The 12,431-nt window shown below is 45.4% G+C and overlaps 1 protein-coding gene across 3 annotated transcripts in view; it reads right to left on the minus strand.

Annotated features, from left to right (window-relative positions):
* Window positions 1–12,431, minus strand: part of thsd7ba (thrombospondin, type I, domain containing 7Ba) — a 164,407-nt gene that overhangs the window by 86,062 nt on the left and 65,914 nt on the right. For all 3 annotated transcript variants that reach the window (XM_047601770.1, XM_047601769.1, XM_047601771.1), the window contains exons 4-7: window positions 10,545–11,403; window positions 7,814–8,062; window positions 6,782–6,951; window positions 1,987–2,145 (exon numbers count right to left, since the gene is read on the minus strand). In XM_047601770.1, the coding sequence (XP_047457726.1) occupies window positions 1,987–2,145; window positions 6,782–6,951; window positions 7,814–8,062; window positions 10,545–11,403 (1,437 nt within the window). The remainder of the gene's footprint in view (window positions 1–1,986; window positions 2,146–6,781; window positions 6,952–7,813; window positions 8,063–10,544; window positions 11,404–12,431) is intronic.

Consider the following 12,431-nt stretch of genomic DNA (forward strand, 5'->3'; position numbering starts at 1 on the left):
GCTCCGAGTCTTTATGAATGCCATCAAAAGACAGCGTGCCACAAGAGAGCCCCGTGCAAAACAGCAGATGCTGTGTTTTCCACCGCTTGAAATATATTAATGACACGGTCTGCGAGGAGCCGGCTCATCCCTTGGAGATCCAGCGGTGGAGAGTGTGGGCACTGACCTGAACAATCCACACTTCAGATGCTCCCCAGGGCGCTTTCATGCACATTTACTCACGGCGGGGACGAGGTCATGCTGCCCTTTTAGCGGCGCGCCAACACACCAACAGCCCCGCCGAGGGCGAGCACGCTGGCCGAAACACACACCACACTGTACACACGCGCACGCACACGCACGCAACGCCCGGGCTCTCTTAAAGCAGTCAGACATGACACGCTTTCACCTGTGCAAAAAGACAAGAACATCGAGGAGGCGCGAGTTTGCTGAATACTGTAGCGCGCCTAGCGTCTCGCTCGCGCACGCGCGCACACACTTCACATAAAGCATGCACACCCAGACAGGAGGCATCTTATCTGCTGACATTCTTTTCACCCTCCTGGGGCCCGAGAGCTGAACTTCTCTTTTTATTTTTCGTTTTCAGAGGCTCATGCGTGCAGTGCCTCCCTCCTGAGCGCACTTCTTCTCAGCCAGCCACTCATCAGCAAAACATTTAAGATCCACACATGTACCGAGCTTCTATCCCGCTATGACGACACTTAACCTCTGCCTGACGCAATACACGCCTCTCTTGCGTTTCACAATCAACTATTGAGATATTCAAAACTTGTTACCGTGCTGAATTGGAAAGGCGTAGCTGTGGAACAGCTTTCGGGTTAGTGCAGAGTCTCTCGTTGACCATACTGGAAGCCCTCGGCTCTCAGGCAACAATTGCCGTGAGCGGCTGATGGTAAATGTACAGCGCGGCTGCCTGCAATAGTACTCAACGGCTAATTGTTTTTGACTGAGTGCTTATGACTTCACCGCTGGCCCATCTGTGCATATATCCGTTTCATTTTGTAGAGCATATCGGCTTGTTTGCTAGCTATCCGCAGTATCATTTTGGAAGCTTTGTGGTCATCCCAGGGTCTGCCCATCTGTCACACATTGATCCCTAGGACAGTTTTCTGCATTTGAGGATATTTGGAAAGTGGACACAGCTTGGTGCAAACCTTTGGCATGTAGAAGAATTCTCTGTTGTTATAGGGTTTGTTACATGTTGCCGTCACTACTGTGATTTGGAGGTTTGTGGCACGTATCTTGCAATAAATAGAATCTCGTTCTATATCTGTTGATTCTACACAACTGCCACTGTCAGTAGTCTGCAGTTTGAGGATGAAATCTAGTCACTGTACAGGCCTAAAAAGAACAAGAGACATAAACAAAACAAAACAAAACAAAACAAAAAAAACATGTCCCAGTGCTTAAAATCCATTTGCAGTATTTTCTGTTTGTGTTGTTTAGGCCATCACAACACTACACACAGTACAAACAACTATTGGGAAACTAGGATATGACACTTGACACATTTCCCTCATTGGACACATTAGTAAATACTACATTTACTGTTCACTTAGAGGGAAGTCTCAGCAGTTCAAATAATACAAACTTTTTAGGAACCTTTACAACCGTCTGTAGGCACCGTGTAAATACTAAATTGTAGCTTAAACCTGACCAGAGAAACACTGAACTCCACACCCCACCACCTACAGGGCAACTCTGAGGCATTTCTCTGACGTGGCACACGATAATTGAAAAAAAAAAAATCAAAACGCACAGCAACATGGACGGATTCCTGAAAAGTCAACCACATTCCTTGCACTCTGGACATGAGTGTATTTACACCTCGACTTTGCAATAATTTAGAGTGGTCTTTGTGCGTCAGGAGGCACTGTTGCTAAGAGGTCATACACAACGGCATAACACCGTCAACAAACGCGCACGTGCTTCAGCAATCTATTTGTTTTTTATTCTCATTTTTATGCCCGGTTTACTTCAGCATACCTTTCTTCCCCTGCGGTTCTTCACAGTTGTCGTGCAGGCAGGCGCCCCAGGGTGACCACTGGGACAGGGAGCAGCGGCGCTGGCAGGGAACGGAGCACTGCCGCACAGCCGAGGGAGGCTCTTCACCGTCGCACAGCCTGGCGCTCACAGGCCTGGACACTGAACAAACGAGAGAGACACAAGCAAGGATAAACCGGGCTCAACTCAGGACACACACGGGGCAGCCGCGGAGTGAGCGCGTGAGCGCGGCGGCTGCCAAGTAATATGTTTGGAAATCGGAGCCCAGACGGAGATGTGTGCTAGACGACGTGGAGGAGAGGGCGAAGGAGGCGAGGAGGCGTCGCCGGCGTCAGATTGAGAAGCCCGCGTGTAATTTGGCTGCGATCTCGAGGACAGTATGGCACTTTGTTGGCGAAAAGACGGCGACTTTTGGGTTTCCTTCACTGTGGCGCAAAGCGAGCTACGTTTAGGCGGAAGCTCATTGTGGAATAAAAAATAAATAAATAAAAAAAAGATGGAAGGACCAGAAGAAAAATCTCATGTCTAACTCTGGAGATTATTAAACGGGGAGCGGAGACCAGCTAAGGAAGTAAACAGGAGCCGAACATGGAGATATTACATCAAAATGCGGGAACCAATTCACTGCTAAGCATGGCTGACATCATTTGAAGATCACAGCCGGCTCAGCCACCTGTAATAGGCTCTGACATAAGTCTCTCTCACAGAGTAAGAGGGGTTTTTTTGTTGTTTTTTTTTTTTTTTTTGCCTGTCCGCAACACGAAGATTTATTCAATCTAATATTCCATTTTGATGTAACTCCACACATCATTGAGAGGCAAATTTCCATTTAAATGAGAGCCCACAGAGAAACACACTAAATGTCCACCGTGCATTTTGTCTTCTTAGTAAAACTAATTTGCATGGTGTTTGATCTCCTTTGTAAAAATGAGATGCTTGCTTAAACGCACTGATAAAGTGCGGCGCAGATCTCTCTGCTTTGTTCCCTAAATTGCATTTCTCCGCGTTTGTCAATTGAATTGCCGCGGCGCACGTCCGACGGGAGCGAATCGCGCCGCTCTCCGCGTTACGTGGCCGCGTCCGTTTACATTAGCTAAAGCCGCTGGAGGTGGAGCTGGTGGAGGCAAACATTACATTGGCGGCATTGATCTTTGTCCCTCGCGCCCATTGGTTCAAAGAGGCGCCTTCATTGACATTCTGCGCTCGGCCGTTCACCGTCCAAATGCGCTTCTGATCTTCGAGCGTTTCTCCCGAACGCACCTGGTGCGTTAAAGGGGCTTCCCGCAGCAGCTGTCAGGACATCTCAGCTAAAAAAAAATTCAAGCCGCCCCACTCGAGTAGGCAATATAAGGAAATATGGATGGAGGCAAATTCAGTATTTTATTGTTTGACAAATGGCGGTGTTTATTGGGCAGGAAGGTTTGCAATTTGCAAAAGAGAGTTTTAGAGTTGACAGCTATTAAAAACTACCCACTGTGTTTAATTAAAAAGATAAATGGAATACTTAGTATGCATGTGCTCCGTTCTTTTTGTCTATTTTTTGGTCCTCGTAGTGATTTATAATCCAGGGTCTCTCACTTTGTTTAATAGAGATTCCATAAAATACCACAGCATCACAGAGTTCAGAAACCCCGGGTGCCTCCGCGACGGACAGATTCACCGCATTGTCTTTGCTGGTATACGTTGAGAAAACAGACATGAATAGACTCAATCATTTATTCATGGCTGTTTTAGAAGTTGGGAGTTTATTTGCTTTGCATCAGGTTGAGCATGAGCGCGGCGCCGAGCGGAGAACAATCAAAGCGCAGCAGCTAATGCCCTCCTCGAGGCCTAGTTAAGAGCCGCAAATAAGCATATTGTGCAATCACAAAGGTATCCCAACCAGCTAAGCTGATTAGGCCCAGGAGAGGTCTCCAGAGACGTCGCATTAGAGACCGAATTCACAAGAGCTGAACCATCGAATTAATGATCATCACTTCATTATGTTACATTACCCATTGTACATAGCATAGATACAATATATGACGCTATTTGTTTTGCAACATCCAACATAATGATTAACATAATTACTTTAATATCCCTCATTTCTCAACCGCTGGCACAACTGACAAAGTCATTTAGTGGCAACTTTCCATTTTTCTACTTACAGAGACAAGCTCCCACTCATGATATATTGGTTTCTTCAATACCATGAAGGGCATTTACGGTATGTATTTTCACAGTATCACTATAAGCCATGGGAAACAAATAGGGATGAATGATTTTCAATTAACTTAATTGAGAAATATATGGGAAGCATACTAAATTTATTATTTAACTATTTTTTATTTGCCAGATTCTTTTCAAAAACAGGACAGTTGGTTACACAAAGAATAACAATAAAAGCTTTGGATTTGTTTCTGATCGGTTTTGGATTCAGACAAGTTACAGTCTCAACCAAAATCTACTAAAGGACAACATCCTCTTACTGTACACGCGGCTCAGTTACCAGTCTATGGTAAGTCAACTCTGACGCCTGCGTGTCCCACTTGTCTCAGCAGCTATGATCTCATAATGCCTCAGTGAACAGCGAGGCAGCACAGCTACTATCTGCACACCAGCCTCAGTCTGCCTGTTATCACTGCCTCCCTAACACACATCACAAGATGCGGTTCTATCTCCTTTTGACAAACTGCAGTAACATCAAAGCGCTTTAACTTCAATCCTCTACTTTGGCTAGCTTGGTTTCATTTATACAGTGTAACTATACTGTTTAAAGCGATGCGAAACGCAGGCTTCCTCTCGGTGTTAATAATATAGCTGTCAATATTAGACTCGCAGTGAAAACTGAAAAGTGAATTTAGGACACAGCCAAAGTAAATTGATTGTTGGAACTCATGCCTGGTCTTGGTCTCTTTTGAAAGCCAAGGCTCTGAAGTTTCTATCACAAAAGTCAGAATCGCTCTAAGTGGTATTGTTATTGAGCAATCAAAGTTGGCGCACAGTTAAAAAATAAGAAGTCGCTGGGTTCGCCTGAATTTCTTTTGGTTTGGAAAAATGTGCTGGTTGTGTCGGCGTGTGTGTTGGGTGGATCATGTAATGACTTTTATCAATGAAATCAGAAGAAAATTGCATATCGCAAACAGCATTTTCTCAAAAACAACTCGTGTACAGAGCTCTGATCGGGTGAAAAAGCTACTGCTGCCCCACGTACGACTCAAACCGAATGTGAAAGGGTTAAAGTTTTGCTGCAACATTGCTTCACATTATTATGAATTATTATAGTATTCATTCAGTTAACTTGACTGGTTGGGTCAGGTTAATTGGTGAGTCTAAACTGACCGTAGCTGTGCATGCGAGTGTGACTGGTCGTTTGTCTTATGACAGGCTGGTGACCTGTTTAGGGTGTGACAGCACGGTAACAGATAATGGATGAATGAATGAGTGAATGAGTGAATGCTTGTATTTATTCACAGGTAACTTTAGTTCAGTAGCCAGCTAAGGCATTTTGTGTACTTTTCAGTTGTATTGAAATATTCAGAAATCTTGTGCCAAGGTTGTTGCTAATGGCCGCGGCACATCTACCCCTGTTTCTTAAAAAAAAAATTACTTCCACACTCCATGGTATGTTTATAGAACCAAAAAAAAAAAAAAAATAGAAGAAAATATCTTTTTTTTTCTTTTGAGAGTGTTACTACTTTATCTAAAGCTTTTTACAGTTTTCCTGTCATTCATCAATTCACACTCACTGATGACAGCTGCTGCTCTGAGAAAGGAGGGATGTTGGGGAGGGTTGACTGTGGGGCACAGCATCTCGCCCAATTATGCTTTTCTGTGACATGCAGTCTGATCAGCCTTCAGCAAGAACAGACTCGTTTTTTTTTTGTTTCTTTTCTTAAAATAAGGATCCGAGTGCGCCAAAAGTTTGGGCCCATTCTCTGCGGCCAGTGGTGCGTCCCTTAATAAAGCACTTATTAGTGGCACAAGTACAAAGCCATTCATACAGCTTCCCATTCAGCCGCGCACACACGAGCGCAGTGACACCGGCGGAGACACTGCGCTGCTCTCATCAAGACTAATTCGTCCTTCGGTAACTTGCTCGGTCCTTTTCAGCCGTGAGTGTCTGCGCTGCCTGGGGCTGCATGCACGGCTATAGACTTTTTTTTTTTTTTGACTTGTCAATATTCACAGCACCGCAGCCCAATACAAAGGCACACAAGTGCGCTCCCTGAAAATGGACGTCTCCCAGGTTTATTATTTGATGGCAGCGCTATTAATATAAAAGCTTTTTTTTTTTTTTTTTTACCGTATGGTGTATGCAAGAGTACGAGGGTCAGCGAGAGTGCAACCAGTTTTGCTGCTTTCAGAATTTTAGCAAGAATTTGATATGAACTGAAGTGTAAAATGCAGCCACGGAACCAAAACCAAAAAAGTGAGTTGCTCTCGGGTCTTGGAATGAAAAACATTAATCCTTTAGAGGTAAAATGAGCTTTCGCATTCGCTTTTCGCCTCCTGTTGCTACAGTGTATTGCGGCTCAAAGAACCACTTTGATTAGAATGATGGCATTGTCTGCTTGCACTTTGATCAAGTTTTATCAGCGGCGCCACAGGGTGCTTATGTTGTTTTGTGCATCCGCAAAACCGCGTTCGTCTTCTCCTAACAGCCACCTCAATAATTTAAACCACACCGCCGAGCTCACTCGGAATCTATTGCGGCGCGTCTCTCGAGTCATTGCGCGCTCCCAGCGAGCCGCGGGTCAACCGTGAGGAAGTTGGTTTTTTTGCTTTTTTTTCTCACCCTCCTTCCTGTGATGCGGCGCTGCGTCATCGGGGACTTGAACGCAGTAGGTCTTCCTGACGTGGATCCCCCCTCCGCACAGGACGCTGACGTTGGCCAGCCGCCGGTGCTGCTGGCTCAGCAAAGGCAGGACGTGACAGTCGCCCCAGTCCGTGGTTCTCCACGCGTACCTGGCGGCGCACATGCAAATCGATGGGGTTAAATGGAGTCGCTCTCTCTGCCCTGCGAAGCACTCACGGGAAACATGTTTGCGCGCTTTCACAAAAAACAAAGCTGCGGCGGTGCGCTCACGGCACGCACGGCGGCGGCGATTGATTTTCCAAAAGTCACTCTTAGCGAGGGACAAATTAGACAGAGCGGTCCCTGTCACAGCGTGTCAGGAGGAGGAGGGGGGGGGGGGGTGTGATTATTTTGATTTCAAAATGTCAAAGCAAATGTTTGCTCTCGACAATAAAAAAACGCAGCGATGCAGAAACCAATAACATTTGAGGAGTTTCACAGAACAACAGCCTGTAGTAACTTACCAAACGCTTGATTTCCGTGATGAATTTTTACTCATCACGCAAACCTCTGCTCTCAGGCCCTCCATGTGGATCCGGAGAGACAAAAATCTACCAGCAGGGAGCGTAATTCCCCGTCGACTTCGGTGTCTGGTGCATGTCATGTTAGCCGAAGCCTATCTTTACTCAGATGCACATAAGACAACAATGCTCAGTCAAAGCCTGTTTCTTATCAGCGACACGTCTGTTGTGTCTGTGGAGAACTCCCAGCAGCACGTCAGGCTACTGATGCTGCCACAAGCTAACTGAACTGATGCCAAGTGAATATGTGATGCACTGGTGAAATCATAAATATTCGCAGCTTCAAGCTTTCTCTGTTAAGTATTGAGGCTAAAAATAATGAATTGTTGTTTTGTTTTTTTTAGAGTTTGACATTGTTTGCATAAACATGTGCATCAGTACACCGCCTGCGGTTTGCAACTTAAAAATGGATGATATTTACTATTCTCCGTCCTATGCTCCGAAGAATTACCTGGGGCAGTTCGGAAGCAAATCTCCTATGATGTTGCAAGCTTCCTTTTCCTCAAGGGCAGGACATCGTTTCCCGCCCCCGACCGGCACGTGCGTCATGACCCGTGACCGGAGGCGGTAACCCGGAGACAGGTCGGCCGACCGGCAGGTCTTGGAACAGGGGCTCCACGGCGACCAGTCGGACGTCTCGCAGTCTTTGGGCATCACGCACGCCCGGGAGGTCAGGGGGGAGCCGTCCTTGGCGCAGAGGCTGCAGATTGAAGAAGATGACATTACTGACACATCAAAGAAACTTTCCGTCGCGATGCGTATCCGCGGCAGGATCTGGAGCGGAGCGCGGTTGCCCACAAAGCACGAGTTATGACAGACGGCAGGTGTAGCTGGGATTTAAAGAGATTAGAGGACAGATTTTATTGAGTAAAAAAAAAAAAAAAAAAATGAGAGCTAACAGATGAGGTAGCATCTGCTTAGAGAACCTACTCGCGCTTATATCGATTTCCTTAAGAACAAATGACCTTTGCTGCTTCCTCTTGTGCGTGGCAGTATTCAAAGCTGCCATTCATCCTAACAAGACAGGTCCCTGGACATGAAATCAACCTGCTACACAGGCCTGATGTGCCCACTTAAAAATACGAAATGAGTGCATTAGTCATGTAATTACGGCCTCCATTGTTTAATTTGGCCAATGTAATTAGTGACGTTATTAAGATGTGACGCTCATTTTGGAATTTTACTTTGTAATTAGGCTGTAAGGAAAGCGGAATGAGGCAGAATTCATGTGGGAATTGAACGCTGAACAGCTCCGGTCCTCCTCCTTAGTAAAGGCCCGCGCTAATGAGGCGCCGTACAGTAAATGGTCCCTTCGCACTCGAGCCATAAAGCCGGAACGGTCCGGGGTGTGAGTGTGAAATGCTTAACAAAATTGCAGCTTTTGAGCCCCTTTGTCCAAAACAGTAGGGGACAAACTAATCATTGTCACATCAAGTCCCGAAATCTGACGCTTGACTCATTCCTGCACTCATCTGGTCCGCACATGTTAAATGGATTTGACGCAGCGGACGATTAGCATCCCATGATGTTATCGTTCATAAAAAGCAGTCAATAACAGATTTAAACAGCCAACTACAGAAATGGCATCACTTTACACTTGGAACATAGTATAACAGGATTTATTTGATACGGCGTATTGGAAATGCAACGGTGCCGTCTCTCCTTGAAGGGAAAGAGCAGAATGAAATGTTGTTTCTGGCCGTACGTGCGGGTTTGTGCGCGCTCGCTTTGTGTGTGCGCGGAAAAATCCATTCTTATCAAATCCAAATACCACTGTTAGCTCCAACAGCGGGGACGGGAGGAGAACAGCACTTGACATTTAACACAATAATGCCTCACCTCCTCGCCAACATAACGGTGAGATGGCAGCTCTCACATAATCTACTCATAATTGAATAAATAACCAGCGTCGATAAAAAAAAAGGGGCCTTTTATTTTGCTGAATGTGCCCCCGCGTGAAGAAAACGTCCCACTGGGAACATTGAGGCAGATGACCATTGATCGCTTCCCTCTGTTAGCACGAAAAACACGCGTGGAAGATAACAACAATCAACAGCGTTTGGAATATTTCACCTGGCAGACACCCGCACTCACCCCCCCACCGTCAGGAAAAGATTAATGTAGGACAACCAGCTGCTCTCACACTACCACCTCGGTTGCACTATATTATTGACTTTTGCAAAGTGGACAAGCAAAGTTTGACCCTTTTTGAAACAGTGCCTACACGCATAAAAGGTAATACTGTCAAGCAAATGGCGCATAAACTTGACATTTGGCGATCATTTTCATCATTTAAACAGTGATATTATTAACATATTTCGCATATCGCACTCATCATGTCATCAGATCCTTAATAAAATAAGAATCAGAGAGTAACAGGGCGTATTTAAACCCCCTGTCATCCTTTGCTTGTCCAAGAGCTAAAAGTGAAGTGTGTGGTGTCATCGTGCCAAGCTCTAACAAGCTCTCTGAGACCTTCAAAAGAAAAAAAAAAAAAAAGGTCTATGCGATTGGCAAGGGATTTAAAAAGATCTCTGTTTAAAATAAATAGTTATATCGCGGCAAAAATGACTGGTGTGGATTTCTAACGACAGTTTGTCAGGCAAATTTTTGCCCGAGAGCAGATGGTTCGTTTCAAAGAATAAATACCGGCATATAAATAAATAAGGCCTCTAAGAACCCCCTAAATTAAACAGACTAATCCAACAATGTAACGCCATCTGTTCAAACGCTGAAGACGAACGTTTCAACAAAGTGGCGATCCTAAGCACACTCGCAAATTCGCCGGGGAGCGGCTCAAAACGAAAGACGAAATACATATTGACCCAGTCAAAGTCCAGATTTGAAGTACAGCGCAATGAAATCCAGTGGGGGGATTTAAGAAGGATGGTACATGAGCGAAAAACCAATCTTGCAACTGACAGAATTGTACAGCCTGGCGAGCCGATTTCAGAAACTGGAGGACAATTACACGAAAAATATCTACAAAAATCCGAAGGAGGAACACTAGCCTAGCGTCTCATGCCAAGGATGTACTTGAAAGCAATGGAACGGTTTTTGACATTCTTGCTGAGTGAAAATTGAAAGATCACGTTTATTATTGTTGTGCGCCGGTTCTGAAGACAATCTAAACATTTTATTGTATTATGTTGTATTAAAAGAGCAACGTGTCGCAGGCTTACCTCAGCATAGCATTCTTGCCATCGCTTCTTGTGCAGCGGACATGCCGCGTCTGGTAGCCCACTTCCAGTTCCCATGACATGGGGTGCTTGTTGTGCGCATGAGCGTGGTGATGGTGTTTGTGATGGGAGTGCTGGTGAGAAGGCAGCGTGTGCAACGTGACTGTATTGTTCTCGCCGGAGCTGGTGCTGAAATCCACTGTGGTCCTCCCACTTAACAGGGCATCCTTGTGATGGGGCAGACGGCACTCACTCCAGGCCCCGACTTTAAGGCTATACTGGTACTCGCCCTCCCCAGAATGGCAGTTAAGAGGGCTGGAGCAAGTCCTGGTCTCAGTTAGGTTGGGGCAATCTGCCCCTCCGTACATCGGCGTGGCCAGGACATGTCGAGTCCGATGCTGCAGGCCAGCGCCGCAGGTTTTGCTGCAACTCGACCAAGGCGTGTAGTCTGAAACCACGCAGTCCTGGGGGCAGGGGATGAGGCAGGCCTGCTCCACAGGTGGTTTCTGGGAAAAGAACTCACATATCCTCGAGGTGACCGCGGTTCGATTCGAAGTGCGCACACAGTGGACTTTGCGCCTCTGGATTCCATGCTGTGCCGTAATGCACTCAGCTGTCCTCAGCTTCAGCTCGTTGGAAAAGAAGGAGACAAGGACGCAGCCCCCCCAGTCGGACACCTCCCACACGAACAGATCCTGGTGCCAGTCGCAGACCTTGAAGCACTGCTTCTGGTTCTCCGGCTTTTCCGTGCGCTGGCAGTGCGAGTGGTGGGTGGTCCAGCCCTCCGTGTGCACGCACCATACCGTCCTGGTCTGGACCCCGCCAGAACCACACTCCTCCCCGACACACTGACCCCACTGGCCTGCAACAAAGGGAAGACACATGGAGAGAGTGATTTTATTAAGAACAAGAGTTTTAGGAAGAAGAAAGAAAAAATATTTAAATTGAAGCTATCTGGCAGCTTGCAATCAAGCACGATTCAAGGCCATTCATTTAACCTCCATGATTGCTTTATTCATGAACTGTGGAACAAAGGAACACAAAGTAATCACGGCACTGGCAGACGTCTATATGAAATAATACAAGGTCAGTTTCTTGGTCACACCAGACTAGATTTACTTTAGGTTCCCGGTTAAAACTGATCAATATTTGAGACTATCTAAGGTATGGCAGGCAGTTATCCCTGTTAAATGTCTGGACAGACACATTGTCAAAGTCCTATATATACATATATACATATACATATACATATATACATATATATATACATACATACATATACATACACATATATATATACACACACATACTGTATATATATATATATACATACATACATATACATACACATATATATATACACACACATACTGTATATATATATAGACACACACACACACACATATATATATATATATATATATATAAAAACTTGAACCAACCAAAGGCTTCTGTCATATTGTAAGAGTTGACTCTCACACACTGGAATTTGCTTTGTGTGAATCAATAAACCACTGCTGGAAAGAATTTTACAATACAACCCTACTCCAGTCCTGAAACAAGATTAAGCAGTGGAGGAATTTTCGTCTGCAAAGGAGAAGAGATTACAATGTGGTGGTGCCTTCGACAACTTTATTAACACTCAACGTACAGGGCAAAAAACCTAAGAATGCCTGAGAATGCTGACATCTTTACGAACTGCTACCAACATCACGGCTCAAAAAGGTCAGCTGAGAAACACGTGCTTGGTTAAATTTCACGTCTCAGAAGATCTGACAGTTGATTCAGACGATGCCTGAGAAAATAAACAAGAAGTTCAAAGCCAGAGGAAGTGGTCAGTCACTTTTCTCATACATACATTTTTCCCCAGTGACATATAACAATACAAAT

Source organism: Mugil cephalus, chromosome 12, assembly GCF_022458985.1.
Source record: "Mugil cephalus isolate CIBA_MC_2020 chromosome 12, CIBA_Mcephalus_1.1, whole genome shotgun sequence".
Classification (NCBI taxonomy): domain Eukaryota; kingdom Metazoa; phylum Chordata; class Actinopteri; order Mugiliformes; family Mugilidae; genus Mugil; species Mugil cephalus.